General features: G+C 31.4%; 1 protein-coding gene across 1 annotated transcript; it reads right to left on the bottom strand.

Moving 5' to 3' along the window:
- Window positions 1-2,162: 2,162 nt before the first annotated feature.
- Window positions 2,163-18,359, bottom strand: Smp_084010 (hypothetical protein). Its single transcript, XM_018789908.1, has 4 exons — window positions 18,227-18,359; window positions 11,766-13,447; window positions 5,905-6,011; window positions 2,163-3,180 (listed from the first exon to the last, which is right to left on the bottom strand). The coding sequence occupies exons 2-4, from the start codon at window positions 13,427-13,429 to the stop codon at window positions 2,654-2,656; spliced, it is 2,298 nt and encodes a 765-aa protein (XP_018655304.1). The 5' UTR covers window positions 13,430-13,447; window positions 18,227-18,359; the 3' UTR covers window positions 2,163-2,653.
- Between the last annotated feature and the right edge of the window lie 3,775 nt (window positions 18,360-22,134).

Below are 22,134 nucleotides of genomic sequence, written 5' to 3'. Positions count from 1 at the left end.
CTACTTATGTCTGTCAACCTAAGCAGCATACACCACATTTATAGTAAGTGCTTTGATGTTTCGGTCTCAGTTCAATACAAATGGTGTGGGAAGACAACTCACAACTAAGATTTTGAACAGTCACCATCTCTGGTTAATGCTTATCATGTGTGAGCCACCCCCTATCACTAGCACCACAATATACTATGCTGGCCAACCTAGAAGTATGTTTTACAAAGGAGTACTGAAGTATGATGAAAGGTGAGAACTTCCTAATGGTGTCTCCGAAATACCCACCGTTTATGACAGTGTAACTCAGTTGTCCGGTGGATAAGATGTTAGGATATGAAGCACTGTCCGGTTTGTATTGATTATACATCATTCTTCATTCTCATTAAGTTATTCTCATGAACTTCAATTCTTTTTCCGGTAACTAGAACGAATGAAATCCTTTAAGATTCTTATTCACATATATTTTCATTGTAACTAACTTATGTTTATTTATTTAAATAAAAGAAAGTCATATATTTCTATCTAACAGTTGGATGTAAATATATTTGTTTGTAAATAACGTTATCTTAAAAAAAGAGAGTTGCTTAGTTAACAGTTTATTTCCTAGGTGATAATGAACAAACAATCAACACATCATAACACAATCGATGAAATAATACATGAGGTAAATTGAAACGAAAGATCGATTCTTCTAGCGTGATTATAATATTTTCTGATTAAATTCTGATTATATAAACAATAGGTAAACATTCATCATAATTCGTTTTCCCAATAGACTTGGAATGCTAGATACTTTATATCGTACATTATAGAATATTTATTGAAACGTAAAAGTAAATCAAAACTCCAATTTTGCTGCGATTTCATATGGTCTTCCTATTTCGATAGCTTTCATAGCTGTTAGAAATGTAATGTGACTAAGTAACCGAGTAGAGACTGAAGTAAGGATCTTAGGTCCTAGTTTCATCGCAAACATCAATAGTGTAAAGTAGCTGATGAGTAACAAATGGGTATGTTGTCCGCTTACAGTTGGGCACAACTTCCGATATAACACTTATAAGCAGAAGAACGTGGGAGAAAATCGGGAGACCGAATATATATTCAACTCACCAATCAGCACATATTACATACGGGGGAATTCTAAACATTGCTGGTGAGATTCATTGTGAAGTCAAAATCAAGGAATTTACGGAGAAGGGAGTAATATTTTTGACAGAACGTCCGTCGCTCGACTTATTGGGACTTTATTGGATAGATAGGCTGATGTTAACAGACCGTCCCATAAACTCGATCCGCAACAACGTTAGTACGATGAAAGTGGAGAAGAAAAACTCAGAGGAAACATTAAAACGACACAAAATGGTATTTAGTGAGGGTCTTGCAGAATGCACTAAATTTAAAGCTGCTCCTACCCTTCGACAGGGATCGTAAGCAGTGTTTTGACCTAAAAGACTTATAACATATGCTGCTCTTCCAGTGGTTGAGCAAGAGCTAGAACGACTTCATGAATCGGGTGTCATTGAACCGGTGAATTTCTCAGAATGGGCTGCACCGATATTGGTGGTAAAAAAGACTGACATTAGAGTCCGTTTATGTGTTGATTACTCATCCGGGACAAATAAAGCCCGAGAAACTCATCAGTATCCATTAACCCTGCCTGAAGATCTTTTTGCTAAGCTGAATGGAGGTAAGCCCTTTGAAAAGTTGGATTTATCGGAAGCATATTTACAAATCCCTAATCCGGTATAATTGGCTAGGTTTCGGAGTCCAGGCAACCCCCATCCGTATTTCAGCACGCAATGGATACTATGCCACAGGATATTTCAGGTGCTGATGCTTATCCAGATGACATAATAATTATGGGAGTAGATAGAATAGACTTAGAGAAGAAGCTCGACCAGGTTCTGTCGTGAATAGCCAAATATGTACTTTGACTCTGCGCAAAGAAATGTAACTTTTGCATGCAAAATGTACGCTACCTCGAGTTTATAATCGATAAGCATGACAGAAGACCAGATTCAGAGAACACCCAGGCGTGCCATTTATCTTGATAATGCTTTTGATACTTATCATATCATCTTCATAAAGAACTGAACTCCAGTTTTTCATATTGCTCCTGCAAAATAAAATACCTTTTTAAAATTTCTACAAAAAGCAACACTTATTATTTTGGTAGTGAGTTTATTTTCTTTGATGAAGCAAACAACACATACGAGATACTTGTTCCCAAAATTGTTAGACAAGACAATATTCATCACTATGGCATATTACCGACAACTGAGCAAATGGAAACGCATTGTAAATGAATGAATAAAATAATAATTTTAAGGAAATTAATTGTTATTGCTTTTCAATGGAAAGTTGATGAAGTTTGTGTATGTTTCTGTAATCAATGACATGATTGATGACATTCTTCCGTTAATGAATAACGAGTTTTGCTTCATAAGACAAACACATTTAATTATTCAAATGTATCTTAAAAAGAATCATTTCTGAGTACTCAGAAGGTCTCTTAGTTTAATTTGAAAAGTAGATGGCACTTGTTAAAACGGAATGAAATGTATGTTGCTGAATACCTGTGGTGTTCGAAATTGTACATTCCAAAGAATGCTGCACTGGATTGTTTAACTGAATCACATTCAAAGTGTAGTATTTATGATCATTATTCAATACGTAACCACTGGTATATACGAGTTCCATTACGTGAGCCTGCATCATTCCAAAATGAAAAGCCTTGACTAAAACGGCATGAAGGGGGTCTGTTAAAATCCTTAATTAAATCACTCTGGAAGCCATAATCACCAAAATGGCATTCACCAATAGCATTTAACACACGTATACTAGTAATTCCCATCTGTTTAAGTTGATTCAAGCATTCATAAGGTATTAAATCTGAAATCGGTAGTTTACCTTTTATATATATCGTTACACCATGTTTAACTGCTAAATGTCTACCAACAGATTTTTTTACTGTAGGTAGACTAAAGTGAACAAAACAATCAGCTAGTGTGAAATTGTTAGACTTTGTCTCAGTAGTTTTTGCTTCATATAACTTGTTTTCTGTTGAGTTGTTTACATCTGTTTCATTATGTTTTGAATTCCTTCGAGAAGGATAATGGATTGTTGTTGCCTTGATTGACTTAATTATATTACCAGCGTTAATTAAACAGGTATGTACTGTCATTTCATCTATGAACAAAAAGAAATGACAATTAAAATATTTATGGTTGAAAATCAAAGGAAACTTATTTAAAAGGTTTATTATAATGAAACGTTTAATCTGAACAAGTAAATATGAGATGGTTCGAACTATGAAATTAACAGTTTATCATTCGTGCATATTTATTATTGTTGTTTCTGTGGAATTTATGAGTTATACTTTTTTAAATTTGATTCGCCACTTCTAAGTACTTGGTTATGTAATTATAGAGTTATATGTGTGGTGAGAATATTAGAATTAGATGATGGATTCCTAGAAAGTGTGTGTGTTTCATAATCACAATAAATAATTGCCCAATCTTTAAGTCTGACTAAGCATCCTTTTAGCCAGAAACTTTTTTATGATTTACAGAGAATTAAAAATAACAAATACCATAGTTATTCGATTGATAATTTTCTTCAAGTCAAAATCTAACTACCATTTATTTAAACTAATGTCCTTATTAGCATTATTTTAACTGCTGGTGTTTTTATATTCAAATCATTTTCAAGTGACCTACTATTTGAAAAGTGTACAAAGATCGGTAATCTTATTGACATAAAACAACACAGTAGTTGTTTGTGAACTGGATCAAAGCTTGTCTGTTTATCAAAACATTATTGATTTGATAAGATATTTATCTAGTTTCTGAAGTGTCAAGGATAAAGTTAAACAAACGATGGAAATCAGTGCAATTCTTATCTTTAACTACTCTCTTTACCAGAGGCTTATTTGATTTCTTCAGTCATTTAGACATTATAACTAAACGATAGTTTGCCTAGGGACAATTAACTCAAAAACAACACTGGGAAGTTAAGTAAATAAGATTTTTGTAGCAACTTTACTGGAATTATATGTCAGAGTATAAAGTGTCCTAATCACATAAGTTACTTAGAACATTCTTTTTATCATGTATATATTGACTTTGAAAGTACTGTGCACAGAAAACAGCTTATAATACATTTCCTTAATAAATGTACTATTTTGTTCATTGTTGCTAGTACGTACAGAACTAACTCAACAACTCACATTAAACATCTCTATGTTTGTTCTATCAGAGTAAGTGTTTGAATTCAAACATATACAAAAAACAAACTAAAGGAAAAGTAGTTAGTGAAGTTAACTTTTTATCATAGCTCCTTACTGAAAAATATGTGTTACGATTAATAATAAAGGTATAATAAATTAGCTAAAATGCTTACTAGTTTAGAGTTATTAATGGAATAAATAATGACTGAATAGGATGTAATTCAACAATAAAGGTTGGTAGCGTGATCGTAACATATGAAGACATTAGTTAGTAGATAATTTGAAATGGGTTATTGTTGAAATCATCAGAACACTTTATACTCGCTTGCCTTCAGTCTTGGATCGCATCCTTGATCACTTATCATTATGTTTACAAAATAATCTTAAATTTAAAATACCGTAAATTCACGGTCTATTGACTAATTGACATTCAGTTGATGATTAACTGTAATACTCATGAGTAAGTGTATTTGTTAATTAGGCTCCAAAATTATAGTAATCATAGTTTACAGATCAAATCTTAAGTTTTGTTTTGTCGTTCTAACATCTTTTATTCAAAAAAATTGATTCGTGTTTTATTTATTTCTGATAAGCTTTTTGTAAACACAGAGTAGGTATTAGGTGGTAAATTAGGACATAAAATACTTGGGAGTGTATAACCATAGACTAGTTCTCAGAGTGTTGTTTTTAATTATTTCTAATAAATCTTACGTGACTAGGTTTACATATCAGCTATTCTGTTGCACGTAGTTTTACACAATTCACTAATTGTAATTCGGTGTTATAAATTATTATCATTCTAAAGTTACTGGGTAGTTGTGTAATAGGATGTATAATATATCATATAAAGTTTTATAATAAAGAAATATCTCATTTAAAACCCACATCAACCTTTTCCTTGACTACAGCAAGGTCTTATAATGCTATGTGATTAATAACTTAGAAGCTGGATAGTCACCAAAATTATTTCCTTTAATTATGCCTTATTATTCCATTGTAAACCAAGCCATTACTATCGAAATAAACTCATCAAAGGTATGATGATTTGACAGATATTAGTATGCAGAGATTAAATTATGTCGACTATAAGAATTATTGATTCATTATCCATACCTTTAATGTGATATTCAAAACCACTTAAGTTTGATATTTTATGGCAGCAAATATCAGGTTAGGTGTACATCATTGAGATAACGCATTTTCAATCCAACTAGTGTCGCATTTTATTCAACAAGAATTATGTTAGCTTTAGCAATGAATCTATAAATTAATTGTTTACTAGACAAACTACGTAAAATTCTGATTCGAACACAATATTCTCCATAAAACTGCCTTGGCCGTATATATTGCCGTTTTATTTCATTAACTGTCAGAATGACATGGGTACAAAATGTACTTACAAGGAAAACTAATTGTTTGTAAATTTTTATTATGAAAGTAGGAAAACAAGCTAATATATTTAATTTTTTCAATAGTTGAGATCATGAATCAATTGGAGCTAGACCACTATGGAAAACCTGGACGCACTGGAAGGTCGTTTCGTCCTATTATGGGACTCCTCAGCAGTGCGTATATTTTAAATAAATCTATCCTTTCATTCGTAATATTAACATGGCTACATAATTCATCTATATACTTTTGTGGAAATGCGATTTCATGAAAAACACTGATAAGAGATTACTTACATGATCTGTTATTTAACAAATCGTTCAAGTTCTCAATTCTCCATCTTCCATATGAAAGAAATTGTAAATTTCTTATTTCATGTATTCGAATATTCACAAATCCTTTGCTTTGATTACGACATATTGAAACTAACATATCTCCTGATAAGCGTATTGCCTAAAATATATATCAAATATGATTGAATTGTGTATGATGACAAGTGAAAATATGATTTATGTTTTTAAATAATAAATAATTGAAAAATCTGAGAAAGTAACTAATTCGCAAGGTGAAAGGTGAAATACTTTAACTAAAAATCATTACAATAAATTACCTAGTAGAAGAACTATATAATTGGAAAAACTATTGAAATTTACAGATGATTGTGTAGCAGTCATTGTTGTTATTATTATTAGCTTTATTCAATATTATATTTTTGGTACAATATAGAATTCTCAGCACAAAGTACTTCAACAAGTTTCCGTTTCTTACTTCTTCGTCCTTCCTGACGATAAATATTGAGTGATCGCCAGTTAGAAGTTAGCAACCCAGTTAATCGACATCTGAATAATGTACATTCTTCTCGCTGCATATTGCCAGCAACCACGATATATCTGATTAGGCCTTCTGTAACCTTTACAGCGAAAGGTCTTACACTTTTCAGAAACGCACCTGAATAGGTTGTGCGATTAATAAGCATAATGATGTATTAAAACAAACAAAATTAGATAACTTGTTGAAATATCTAGATGACAGGAACAGGTAGCCCAGATGTTTAAACAGGCCGCCGTAATCAAACACCGATTGTTACATCTCTATAAAATTTATATTTGTTTGATCAATAACTGTGTCATTCAAATCTGACCAAATATCTGTAGTTTTACATTTAAGCATACTACCTTATAATTATTATTATAATCCCATTGTATTTATTTACTTGGAAACCGTTATTCTCTTGCATAGATTGTAACTATTTTTTAGATTTATTTTTGTTATCATGTATGCATCTATGTATCTTATACACTGTTGTTTGATAATAGAAGCTGCGTCAATCTTTGATTGTGGGCTGATTTACATATTTGCGCACCTCATTTAATCTTTACAGATTATGTATTTCGGTTTTTTTAGATTCATGTTATTATACTGGCGATCAAATCAATAAATATGTACAAAATCAAATGTGCGATATAGCGGTACATGCTATTTTGAATAATCGAATCGATATTACAATTATCAAGATAATCCAAACACACTTTTCCAACTATAAAGACAAGTGAGTAGCCGAAGCGTTCCACATAATGCTAAATCTCTTCGCCTTCAACAGGAAAGAAGGCCTGAATATTCATACAACATGGACAGTTTATCCAAACAATCCCAACAATCTACACGCACACACCTAATTTCAACCCCACTACTTGATTTTGCAAATGCCTACATTTTCCCATACCCACATTCTGATATGCAAATTAATAAAGTGACAGGTCATACAAATTCATTTTGAACAAGAATAACTTGACGTTGACATATTCAGACCTATTATGATTTTGACTGTACCAAAAATATTCTGTATTGTTTCCTTTGTACTATTTAAACTTGTGTTAATTTCATTTCAGTTATTTATTTACTCTGAAGAAGTGGCTTACATTTAGTCATGACACGTCAGAAATACAGTTTTTCTACTCATTGGGACATAACAAAAAAACATTTACTATTAACTTTCTACCCAATGCTCGATTTATTTGAAACTATCAAGTTCAACCTCGGCATTGATGCCATAAAGATTAAAGCTTGAACCAACTAATTTAAGTTAGAAAACCAATAGTGATGGAGTGCTATAAATAACATTTAACTATTAATTCCTAACTTCTTATACAATTGCCCTAATACAGTCAATATGCCTTGTAAACGACTGAAGATGGTATCAGAGATTATTATTTTATTCTGTATTTTTGTGATGAATTCTTTCCTGTAAATGCACTAAGTTTATTCATAGTATAACAAAGCCACAATGTACTTATGGTAGACTAATTCTTATATGAGCCATATGCTCATCATATCATGATTTCATTGATGAAAATTTTTGAAAACATTTTTATTAGGTATTCAATAAAAAAAACTAAACAGAACGTAATGTAAGTTAATAAGAACAAAGAAACACTTTGAAAGATGACAGTTTGAATTGTGAATCCCCCGGTTATAAATGATATTTATTATTTTATTTAGGGAGTATTATCACCTATCAAATCAGATTTTCGACACTCATAAGTTAATGGTAAAGTTTACACAATAGCTGATATGTTTAATATATGACATGGATATAACTAGTTAATTCCCAAATTGTTCTCAATAATATCCTTATATAGATGAACGAACAATCACTTATAATACATATAAAAGTAATATATTTTCAAAATCCCAAAAGAGTTTCTGACAATGCCCTCCTTTAGAGAGTAGGTAACTTTTTAAAATTAACACAAATTTATGTATAATAACGAACAATGGAAAATGTTTAGCAAAAATCAATGAATTTCATCATACTATCGTCATGTCAAAGGTAACTGCAAATGAAATAGCTGTAATGTATTCGCTTATCTGTTAGTGAGTTTGACTAAATGTTAGATTTGTAGCATAAACAATTAACATCTAATATCGTTGTAATATGATTGTGAATAACTTATTTAAGATCCTCTCAAAACTTTTCGTATTTATTGGATACTTAGATCCTCCTTTCCGTTTTGAATGCTGTACTTCATAGAAATACATGAAATTCTTCAACTGCTAGTTTTCCTTTAATGTTATGTAAATCTTTTTGAATTATTTATACTTTCCAAAATTAAATGGATTCAAGTTAACGAAAAGGTGTCTATCGTTTCAAAACTATGTTGATATGAATGATATTTCCTACTCTATATGAAGTTTGAATCACAAAATGCGTTAGTGTTTCTATGGATGGTCAATACTGTTTTGTCATTGGATTCTTGATAATTTTTCTAACAGAAAAACCAGTTTTCATCCATGATATTTCTTTTGATAAGTTTTTGGATGAATAAATGACTAATGTTCATATTTATATAAGAAATTATGAAATCACAATGTAATTAAATCATTTCATTCCCTTTAAATTCAATAGACAATTGTTAGCCAAACGTATATGGTAATTTGAAGTCTCTATACTAGTGTCTACTGGGTTAAAACTGATAATAAATTGAATCTTCAAGTTAACTTTATTTCAAATCAATCGCCAATAAATCAAAGTTCATTTTGTTTTATGTTGTTGATAAATTTTTGTACGAAAACAAAATTCATTTATTACATTGTTTGCAAATTTAAGTACTTTCTGTTTAGCACATGATAGTTATTTTCGAAATATCAGTCAATTACCAAACAAAATTTTATCGAGATAGGTATATAAGCAGTACATAAACAAAGATTATTGAAACAATATTGATCAGTGAGGACTGAAATTGCCAAAGTTTCTTCAACAGAAAACAAACTATATACCAGTACTGTTTTTTGGTATTCACTCATATTATTTGTTTAACGTGAATTATAGAAAATATTCATGACGGTAAATTGTACACTTATTTTGTTTATTGATTATTCAAGTGAGCTAGGCTGTTACCTAACCTTAATTTAGATTATTTTCATAAATCTTGAAATTTTAGTCCTAAATTTAACTGTAAAAATCATTATTGCAGATGACAACAAAAGAATTTAAAAAAGAAACTTGAAATATCATTTCAACATTTCATTTTCAATTTTATTCTGCATACAAAAGACTCATCAGATGTGGAAATGATGTCTGCTATATGATAGATATACCATAACATTCAATAATTGAAAAATAGGAAAAAATGGAAATTTTCAATATCCAATGATTTGTATAATGAAATGAATAAACAAACATAAATCTCAAAATCATAACATTGATAGAAATAAGTTTGTAGGTTACATTACCAAGTTTTGATTTATTCTCTGAAGAAGTGGCTTACACTGAGTCACGAAACGTCAGAAAATCTAAATTTTCTACTCATTGGGATATTACAATTATATTATTTATTCATAGAAATAGTCTGTTTAAATGTCAAAATGATACTATTCAATAAAAAAGGAAAGAATGAGATGAAGCAGACCCTATTTGTAAATAAAATTATTTTTTTGGTTATTATTTTGTGACAGTTTAGATAACATGCTAGAATGATCAGCTTGATTTTAGATAAGAGAACAAATCTCATTGAATAGTAATAATTGCTTTATATTTAGGAATATAGATTTTAAAACTTTCTCAATTTTCGAATATCTTGATACTAGATATCTGCTAATTATGAATCAACGAACATCATACTTAAATAAAAATAAATTACACTTTATATGATGAACATTTGCCCCAAAATACCCTGATACGGCTAAGAATGGGGAGAGTCTGCTCTCCTTCTCGAAATGCTCTCACATGACCACGCGTATATAGCCTCTGTCAGTGAAGTCCTACTCACTGCCTTCTCGTGACATTACTGTTGTTTACCGAATTGAGAGGACGAAAAGCGAAAGTCTGGCGCTTTAACCGGGTTGGTGGACACAGCGAGTCCGCCTAGGGGAGTTGGAAAACCTTGATTCCAAACCAATGGTGCACATGGGCTCCAGTATCCTGAGAGAACAAATGGCGTATGAATCAATCGTTGGTCACCTGTTATCATGGGACTGCATCTCCTTACTATGCTCCACTGCCTTATGGATCTGATCTTTAGGTCAGAGGCTCCGGGTGTGGTCCCCTAATAAAACTACCTGATTCGGTCTAGGCACCCGGGCAGTATCATAGCCCTCACACAATTAAATGAAATGACGATTTTTCGTGTTGCGCATATGTATCTGGTTCCCGCTTGTACCAATATTTAGGTGTTTAAATAAATAAATAGTTATACATAAGCTCTAAAGTTATTTCTTCGACCAAACGTGCTAATAACGGAAAGTATAATTGGAGTGAAACAAATTCCATTAATTATCTTATTACTTCTCTAATCATTAATAAATTTTCTTCAGAAAGTTAGAGTTGTCAAAAGAAGCGTTAATAAAATCATCAAGTTATTATCACTTCATTTATTTTAGTAGTTCAGTTTTACAATACCCTGTTTATGATTTTTTATAAAAATCTCTAATGAACAAATAAAGGACAATAATTATAATTGTAAATACATTATTTAAGATGACATAGACTGATAGGATCTTTTCATGGTTTGGGATTGATAACCAAATTTATATACTTTAAAATAAGTAAGTTACATTAGTGTAAGGAAGGTCAAATGGTGACACGTATCGACATTGAACTCGTAAATCAGACAAAACTAACAAACTAATCCTAAAGCTAAATTATTCAGCGGATGGATGGTGCGCTTGTTAGTTACTATTTGATTGTTGTCATTTCTAGCTTTCGGTGCCAACTTCAAGGTATGGTACAATATATTTATATTTCAATATAAAGTTTATATTGGTTCCTTATCGATACTTAAGTCTGATTCGTTGATAATAATACAACGTTTTGTAATTATGACATCAGTCCGTCTTATATCTTAGTATTTACTTCTTTATAATAAAAAAAATTATAATTTTTATTGTCGAGATAAGTTCATTTCTTGAAAATTTTCCTAAATTATTGTAAGGGTTCTATTTTAAATTAAAATTCCGTTAACTAAGATAGTTAAAATTTTTCGTAAATGTTTTAGGGTTAAACCTAATCAAACTATACCAGAAATTATAATGTTGAACTGTCTACTAGTTCGTTAAAAGTTAACATATAGAAATCAGACCTGTTTTGTAAAAGTTCAATAACTTACTGGATAAGCTTCTTCAACTAGACACCATCCTATGTGTTCAAATCCCTTCTGACTGGTTATTATTATTATTTATCGATGAAAGACATATATTGTCTTTGTCACCAGACCACTTGGGAATGGACTCGAAAATTTTCAATTTTATGTGTATTTTTGGTGCCTCGATATCATGTGCTCCAGTTAGTATTGAACATCTTCTTACTGGTAGATTCATTGAAATTTCATTATGATTTGAAAACTGTGGACAACCGAATTCGGTTTCCTTACTGTGAACAGTGAATGTTTGAGAATTTTCTTTAGTAGATACAGTACAATAAACACAAAATATTGTTTTATGCCACAAGCGAGGAGATAGCAGATTTTTACCTGTGTACAGTGTGACTAAGATTTGATCTTGATTACTACTAACATGTGGAAAATACTTCACACCAATAGCCATAATCCCAGCAGGGAATTTCATCCAGTCATAAGTGATAACAGGGGGAAGTCGTTTGTTAATGATCTTCTGTTTATCAGTATCCGTATTTAACAATATAGACTCGTCTGTTTGCAGTCCACTGAAAAATGAAGAAGAGTTTTCTATTCTATTTTGTATTTCAGTAGATGGATGAAAATGCTTATCATCTTCAGTAGGTTCTTGATCCTCTTTGCCTTTGACCACGACAGGTGTAGAATAAGACAGAAGGCTGTTTCGGCGAGTAAACCTCTGGTCTTCTACAAATAATCCTGGAGTACTCAGTGCATGCATATCATCATTTTTCAAGGTTAAGTTACCATCTAGCTCAGCTTGAGTGTCAGTCACAGTTATGGAAATTGGAGCATCTATCAGTCTTTTAGATTTACCTGAACGATTATCGAGAAGCTCATAGTCCGTTGCTGAAGCTCTACGTGTAATTATGGGGACAGCAAGACATATATCCCCTTCATTTGGAGCATAGCATTTTGTATCATCAGTTGATACTGATGCTTTACGACTGCTATTTCTATCGAAAGAAGACTGATTTGACAAACCTGGAAAATTTTGGGGAATATCCCGTGGTTCCGACTTCGAATCCATTACTGACTTGATTAATTCAGAGGAATTTTTCTCACTACCTGCTAAATGCGAGTGTTGGATAGAGAGGTTACTTTTTGACAAACTATTTGAATCCAACAGCTTAGAACATCTTCTCTGATCAGAAAATACAAAACTATCAAGCATAGACTTCTTTCGAAATTGATTTTCTGGTGGGTGAAACGGTAAATTAATACAACTTCCTTTTCGACTCTTATCTTTCTGCATTATTGTTGTCGTTCCATAGAGTTTTTCAGGTTGAAATCGTAAAGGTAATGATGGTGTTTCATAGGATTTTTCACTTTGTTTGTAACCAAAGAATTTTGTATTTTTCAATGAGGTTTCACTATCATTTACAGAATTTATTGCAAGTGCTTCAACAGTAAAACAGAAATAATATAAGATGTAATCCTTTATTTCTAATTTTGATCTATTTGATAAATCTAATCGTTTATGAATAGAACGCCTTTTTCGAATAAACCATGATGTATGTGTTAAAGCTGTAGCTAAAAGTATTAGCACAATTGAGCATAGTAAAATTGTTCCAAGTATAAACAATAAAATTTTAACTATTGAACTTTTGAACCAAACAATATCTGTCATTTGATCTTCATCTTTTTGTACTGTATCGATTGTTTCATTTAATGGATCCCGTGTAAGTGGCATACTTCATTTATTCATAGTCTGATTTATTATGATAATGAAATAAAAAGAAATGAATAGATTAGTGGTTAATCAATTGAAATTCTTAGTTATTTATTTATGAATATAGTGCTTCTAGGCTTTCCATGGTGGTCTAGCTTCAACTGACTTATGATCTCAACTATATTGAATTACTAAAATCTCCAGAAAACCCACTTCTGATATTTATTAATATATGATTATTTCATTTTAAAACAAATATCGAACCATAGTTGAAATCATGAGTCAATTGAAGCTAGACCACCATGGAAAACCTGGGAGCACTGGACAGCCGATTCGTCCTTTTATGGGACTCCTCAGCAGTGCTCACCCACGATCCCGTACTAGCGAGATTCGAACCCAGGACCTAACAGTCTCGCGCCGGAGCACTTAACCGATAGACCACTGAGCCGGCATCCAACGGTGTTAATGTCTAACCTCAACCAAACCACGATGTTTGAGCGACCGTTCACCAATTGTCTTCTGTGAGTTGATATCTCTGATATCTATTGAAATCTCCACAAACCCCTTCTAAAATATCGAACCATAAATAATTTCATCTATAGTTAAGGTATAAAATCTACTTTATATATAATTATCACTTGATCAATCTGAGTTTATTCATGACTTTAACTGATCATATTATACACTAAAAAAGTTAACAGAGAAAGTTGAATAATATAGTTTATCAAGAATGATAAATGAGTTAAACCATCTCATTACTTCAATAAAATGTACTTTCGTATAAATATTTGCAAAAGTCAAACATTTCATATTTTCTTCTACTTAAAGCTTGAATACCATGTATGGTAATTCTTTTCTTGAATACAAAATTTCCTATAAAATAATTGCATATAATCGAAATGAAATGTTAATAGAACTATAACGACTAATTTCTATGAAACCGTGAAGATTTGTAGCCCATGTGGATGATTTTAGTGGAGTTTTATTATTATTTTTATTATTATTGTTCTCTGAGCTGGATTTGATTCTTGGTCCTAAAGGTCGACAATAACCGATCAAAACCAATGTCTACAGGACAAGCTATGAGCTATATGTGGTATAATTCGAATATTTCACTACTACTTGAAGTTTGTGCTGATAATGTCGGTCATAATAACGATGAAAACTCCACGATCAAACTATCCACTTCAGAGAACAAAACTTCACCAAGACCAATTTCTATCTTTATTTGTTTAAAATCAATGAATGTTTCATGCCATTTAAGTGTTTGTTAATATTCTCAATACAAAAATCAATATCAGATAAGCTCGTATAAAACTAGTCCTGGTGTTACAAAGATAGTTATGCCTTTTGGCAGAAACGTTATTTAAAATATATTTCTTATCAATATTTCTTGTTTGCTTAAATACACCATAATTCACTTTATTGTACTTTTATTTTGCTCCCCTTATGAACTATCTAATTTAATCAACTAATCAATGATATTTTAGCACCGAGATCTTGTTTGTACATTCATATAATTTTCTTAAATTCAATAAAAAAATAACGTGGAATATAAATTTACTTAATATCGATGGTTGAATCTTCCTATTGATGTTTAGGACTGCAACTAGTCAGTCTCTTATTGGAATATGTGCATACTGTGCGTATTGCCTCGATATAGACTTAATTCACAAGCATTATAAGCAAAGACGGTTAGTGGCTAAGTGAATTTAAACTTCACCCCATTGCACAAGCAAGTGGCTATCAGGACTCAGTAGATGAGTGGATAACGCAATGGCGTTTGAAGTGAAAGGTACTCGGTTCGAGTCCCCGAGTGAACATCAACTCTGAGATGCAGGTACATCCAGCTGACGAGTCCCAAATAGGACGAAACGAGCGTCTTGGATTCCACTTTTAGCCACTATCCATCTTTGCTTACAATGGTTGTGGAATATAGTTTAACAGTTTTGATGTAGTACATAAAGTTTCATTTTATCCACTAAATTTTATGGAGTCGCACTAAATCTATCCAAAAGTATATATATATATATATATATATATATATATATATATATAAACTAACAATGGATCGTATAAAGTAGTATTTATCTACTATATCAAAACAATGAATCAATATATTCGTCCCTTTTCTATGTAATACAATAGTTAAAAGCAAATTCACTATTTTAGACAGTAAAACACTATAGAGCTAAATCAATACAGAACTGGAATTAAATCAATAAAATAACACGATAGATATATAAAATTTAGTTCTATTCTAGTCATTTCCATAACTTTAATAAGCAGAAAATGGCAAAAAAGAACAAAGAAACAAACAAATTGGGTTTATATTCAATATTCTTATAATTTACAGGTAATTTGATTATGTTAAGTAAATGAAAAATTAACTTTAGAACATAAAAAGTTTAGATTACAATAATATTAGATTTGAAGCAGTTAATCATTGTTAATGGAAACGACATTTTAAATTATTTTTTTTAATGTTTTTATTAATATCTGAAGGGGTTTTTGGGATATTATAGTAATGTTAATAGTTGAAATCATGAATCAATTGAAGCTAGACCACAATGGAAAACCTGGAAGCACTGGATTGCCGTTTCATCCTATTGTGGGACTCCTCACCGATGCACATTCACGATCCCGCCTCGTAAGATTGTCTATTAATTATTTTTCAGAAGACAGATTTGTTATGGAAATTTAGATATCAGTAAATTCTGTGTGTAATAAGATATAAGAATTGATACGACACAAATAAGCGAAAAATTCAAATTGTTAAGATATGGAATATTTTGTTGTTATGGAAGTAATTTTTAAATGTTTTGGTTTATTAAATTATGTTTAACCTATCAGTAGCATAATCTCAAATTCTTCATATACATTTAATTCCTTTGATAAATTTTTTATAAAGTAAGGACAACGAATTCACTTCAATTCGAAACATTTTACATGTACACTGACATTAACGAGAAGTTATGTAAATATGATTACGTGTGAAACAGGTATGTAGTGACTCAGTTAACTGGTAAGAAATAATAGCCTAAGTTGCCTTGCCCAAGAAAATATACTGAATTTATGTTATAACAGAATAAACAGAAGAAATGATAAAGTAATCGACTATAAAGAATTATTATTAACATGGCTAATGAAGCGATGAATTAGATAGTTATTACGAAGTCAGTCTTGCTCAAATGATAAATAATGCTGACAGTGAGGGAAGTACTAATGATAAACAAAATTAAAAGTTTTATTAAACTTTTTTGTATACAATGTAGAATTTAACTCCTACTTGTTTCATAATTAGAGGCAGACATTAATACAAGGAATACCAATTGGAAAAAAGTGAAAAGGATTGCCCAGGACAAAGTTCGATGGAGAATCCTGGTCAGCGGCCTATGCTCCTACAAGGGATGACAGGTATAAGTGAGTTATTGTCATAGTTACTAGTTGTTATAAATATTGTCTTACCAATATTAAGTTGTTGAATGTCTATTGATTTTAATTAAAATCTAAATTAGTACCTACAATCTAATGTTATAATATATCCTGGTCAACTATGTTTATACTGTGAAGGTCGAAAGTATTTTATGAAAGATAATGGCTGGGATTGGTGAGTGGAAGTTAGAGGAAAATATATTTTGCAAATGCTTACCACCGATACTGACTGGTTACATTTTGAAATCTTTCAGACTTGTTAGGAAATCAAGTTTTGAAGTCAAATCATAATCATTAAGGGATTTAAACAGAAGAAGAAATTGCAAAACTTTACTGATATGCAATAATATTTGAAAAATATGTTTAGTCGCTAAAACATAATTTAAACAAACAGTTGTTTTGGACGTTCATCAAGGAAAAATGCCTTGAAACAATAAAGTAAGTTTATAACATGTATCTCTAACAGTATCAGATCTGAGGAATCATTAGAAAAAATGAAAATTTAGTAAAAAAACAATAACACAAATGAATTCCTTCCAAATTTATGTAATACAATTATAATAAACGTACCAGTGTAGCAAAACCACTGACCACTATGTGATACTGAACAGCTTTCAGTTTAAGAGTTCTTATTAATCCGAATTGATTGTTTAAAGCGCAGCCTAGCACATAGCTTCTGGGTATATCGGCAAGAGCAGTATTTTTAGACTACTGAAATGTAATTCATCAGTTTGAGTTCAGATTTACATTTAAAATGTGACATATTTCGATTTTGATCTTCCCTTATCTACTAAGTAATCCTATTCTTAACCTGGTTAATTATATTGTTAGTTCCCAAGACAGAACTTTGACAGCAATCTATGTTAAATCCAACCTCCAATCAGGACGAATATCATTTACATATAAATTATTCCATATCGTGTCATGAAATATATGTTCATTAGTGACAAAAATGCTGAAATGTATAACACATATTGACTATTTATTACCAACAATTCCCATCTATTCTAAGTTGTTTCATAAGGTCAATGTAGCGTTCTCGATTAGTTTAAAAAGATAACTCAGCCTATGATAGTAATAATGAAAATATTAACTAGTAAATCAACAAAATACTGAACTAATATTAATAAAATATTAAAGCTTATTCATTAACAGAATCATTTCAGTGAGGAAAACACCGTCGAAAAAAATTTTTTTTCAGTTGGTTATATCTTTTATTTGTGACTGTTGTAGTGATTCGATTATAGAAGGTGTTACTGGTAAAGTGTTGTCAAACTACAATACCCGTTGTATCTTCACTGTTATTAGATTCTTTTAATAAGTTAATAAAGATTTCAGATCACATTATCATTATTCAAAATTGTAACTATAATTGTTACTTACCTTACTCATATGGAATGATAACAATTTCTGATTATGTCTCAAAGCATTGAATACTAAATAGAATGTACCTAATTAAAGAATTTCTAGTTTTTATGTATCACTGAAAGAGGATGAATAGAATTACTTTTTTTTCTTCTAAATTAATGCAATAAATGGGTTGATTACGATATATTTTGTTAATAACAAAATATATCGCCTTACATAATCAATTTCTTCGTATATGGTGAACTGACTATTTCAAACAACCAATCCGTATACAGTAAACTAAACAAATTCTGAAGTAATAGATAACTGTTTATACAATCATACTTTCCATTGCGTGTCCGTCCTTACTCACTCCCTCACTCACAGATTCGTCAATTTTTCCATCAGTTATTTTGAGTTCATTCGTTTAAATTCATTCGATAGCTGAGCATTCAGCATCGTTAGTACTTACTTACTTAAGTACATACATATATAATCACATAAACCTAAATATAAATACTATAAGATCGAAGTAAAAAACGAACCAAAACCCACGCATGTTGATTTAATTATTATTCCATGGATTAATGAATTATATCTACAGTCAACGATGTAACAAAAATAGATTTTCCAATTGAATTTTCCTGTTTGTCTGATATATTTTTACTTACCGTTTGTTAGTATTAGTTAACCATAGTGCTGTAGGTTTTACTTTTTTGGCGGGGGGAGGACGGAGGGATTTCACCAATGTATCATGTCCGATTTAGTGTATTTTTATTTATAACTAAATGGTATTCTTTTTTCTTTTATTATTCTGACATGCGGAAGTAAATGGATTTATATTTATAAGTCCATTTTTGAGTTTAAAGAACATTATCTTTTGTGAATATCTTTGGATGGAACTATTGTCGATTTATATATATCTTGTAACAATTTAAAATATCCATAGTTAATTTATCTTTATTTTACATAATTTGGAATTCTATTAAAATTAAGATAGTTATTTTGTCCCAGCCATGGGACTGGTCATCATTAAACACAGATAAGTTTTCATAAGTTTGAACAAAGTACCCCTAAGTGTCACAGGAAGCATGATTCATTAAGTAGAAAGAAGACAATTACTCACTGAAAGCTTTGAATGCATATTTGTATGTTTCACAAATTGACCTAAGTTGAAAATATTTCTTGATATTGATCCTGAAAACGATACCTAGTCTCAGTTATTTAATTGTTTTGGAACTGATGTCAGCTAGTGATGAAAATTATCTTTAAATCTGAACAAATTTCAACTGAACGAAACTTCTGAATAGTATCTTCGTTATATATGAATGAAAAGCAATTACGAATTCATCTAACACGTTCAAATGATTTCCTAGTGATCTAGAATAAAACCATCTTCATCATAGTGAACGTTCTGTGTGTTTGATAAGACATATGGCTGATAACATAAAATATAATGGGTTAATCAGGAGACATTTTATTGTAAGGTAAATGGATTTATCCATTAATTATAATAAAATAAATAACATAAAAGAGAAAAATATTTGCTGTAAATAACATCTTTTGAAGATATACGCTAACATACAGTCATATTTACAGATAGAGATCATGAACCAATCAGTGTTAGACCACCATTGAAGACCTGGAAGCACAGGACTCCCGTTCTGTCCTAATATGAGATTCATCAGCATTAGTTCTCGGGATTTTAGAGCAAAACCATGACCAGTGGAGTTCAGCCATGTTGGTTGTGAGGCAGTTACCACCGAAAACAATGGATGAAGGGTTAGGCGATATCATAGATCGATTGAAGTTAGATATTAACACTGTTGGATACCGGCCCAATGTTCTAGAGGTTTAGCGTTCGTGTGCGAGATTGAATGTCCTGATTTCGAGTCCCGTATGCGGGATCGTTAATGAGCACTGATGAGGAATATCATGTTATGATGAAATGCCTGTCCAATGCCTCTAATTTTCCAATGATGGTCTAACATTAATTGGTTCATCATCTCGATAAAATCTCAACAATCTCCACAACCCTATACTTATAATATTTTCATATATCAAACAGTAAACATTGTGGATCTATGAAAATGATGACGCAAAATACATATAATTGAAAAAAGAACTTACATCATCATAATTATAGATGTAATAATAATTATATGTGTGAATAGGTCAAAATAAAATATACTTCAACTTTTCAAGAATCCTACATCTTGAGAAAGTTCAACTTATTATTATTACATTATTCGCGTCTCAGATAATTATATCATTAATCGGACTATGAAACGGAATAACATAAGTCTAAAGAGTGTCTATCCCCTGGGTATTAATAATATAACTTTTTACCAAATATTAACTAGTTAGAAGTCTAGATTGAAAGTCCTTTAGCTATACCATTCTATCGCCCAACTTAATTATAAAACATTATGATAACCGAAACGTACATTATACTAAAGGTAAGTTGGTCTTCTTTGACCAAACACTACAGTAAGTTACTATAAACCTGTTTTTGAGTATGAATGCCTGGCTTCTTAAAAAGAATCTTTAAAACTGGAACATTATCGAAAAAGAGTAGTCTAATACATAATAAATATCTTAGTGTCATCGACAAAATGATCACAATTAACCATTGTTGTGGAATTTGTAGTACAAAGACGAGATATATCAAAACTTTTACTACTACGTTAGATAATTAGCGACACACAAATACGAACTAATTATAAGTACATGAGTGAGATGTATGTTTTCTTACAAAATACTTATTTACTGAACTATACCTCTAGTCATGTAAAGTATTAGATAATCATGGATATTCCAAAAGAGAAAGCATTATTGGACAGATCATGGTCCAGTTCAATAATTGCATTCATAATTATGTAAACTTGAAGGGATCGATCATCCTCTTAATGAATTTTAACATTCACCTAACGATTATGAATTCCATCCACATTATTAAAAAGGGCTTTGGTAGAAATTTCAAAGACATACATCATCATTGAAATGTCGACCCGAATTGTAAATTGTTCATCTTAGCTGTGTCAAGTTAAATTACTCAGTGCTGGTTTGCTTACTTACGCCTGTAACCCTCATGGAGTAGAAGAGGCTGCCCAACAGCATTCTCCATCTAACTCTATCTTGGACAATCCCTTCCAGTTCCTTTCACTAGCTATTCATCTTTTTCATGTCTGTTCCCGATTCCCGACTCACTGCGTTCTTTGGCCTTCCTCTTCTTCGTTTCCCTTCAGGATTTCATGTTAGCGCATGCTTCGTGATGCAGTTTGATTATTTATTTAATGCATATCCTATCCACTTCCAACGTCTTTTCCTAATTTCCTCATCATTTGGAAGTCGGTTTGTCCTCTCCCATGTTAGGTTACTGCTGATGGTATCCGACCAATGGTCATTCAGTATATTGTGTTGACAATTGTTTATAAATACTTGGCCGCTTTTGATGATGGTTGTAGTAGTTCTCCAAGTTTCAGCCCCACACAGTAGGACTGTCTTGACGTTCATATTGAAGATTCTGACTGTGTTGTTGACTGACAGTTGTTTTGAGTTGCATATGTTCTTCAATCGTAGGAATGTTGTCCTTGCTTTTCAATCTTTACCTCCACATCCATCGATGTTACTACGGAGATGCGTGAAACTCTCCATATCTATCGGAGATTCTCCATCAATTGTGATTGAAATGGTGTTCTCCGTGTTGTATTTCAAAATCTTACTTTTTTCTTTGTGTATGTTGAGGCTTACTGATTCAGAGGTCTTCGTTACACTGGTCGTCCTGACCTGCATTTGTTGGTAAGTATGGGATGGACGGGCCAGGTCATCTACGACGTCCAAATCGTCTGGTTGCATCCAACCTGTATATTTTATTCCGTGCTTCCTGACAGATGTGGAGGTTTTCATAATCCACTCAACCACCAGAAGAAAGAGGAAAGGAG

Source organism: Schistosoma mansoni, chromosome W (genome assembly GCF_000237925.1).
Source record: "Schistosoma mansoni strain Puerto Rico chromosome W, complete genome".
Lineage (NCBI taxonomy): Eukaryota > Metazoa > Platyhelminthes > Trematoda > Strigeidida > Schistosomatidae > Schistosoma > Schistosoma mansoni.
The sequence above is the reverse complement of the archived record's forward strand: the minus strand, read 5'-3'. Positions and strand labels throughout refer to the sequence as shown.

Excerpts from the sequence above, each read along its gene's own strand:
- Smp_084010 (XM_018789908.1), bottom strand. The coding sequence starts at position 13,429 with ATGCCACTTACACGGGATCCATTAAATGAAACAATCGATACAGTACAA. Across the intron at positions 6,012-11,765 it reads ATAAATAATAATAATAACCA|CAAAGGATTTGTGAATATTC; the intron begins GTCAGAAGGGAT and ends TCGTAATCAAAG. Across the intron at positions 3,181-5,904 it reads TTTGTTAAATAACAGATCAT|ATGAAATGACAGTACATACC; the intron begins GTAAGTAATCTC and ends TTTTGTTCATAG.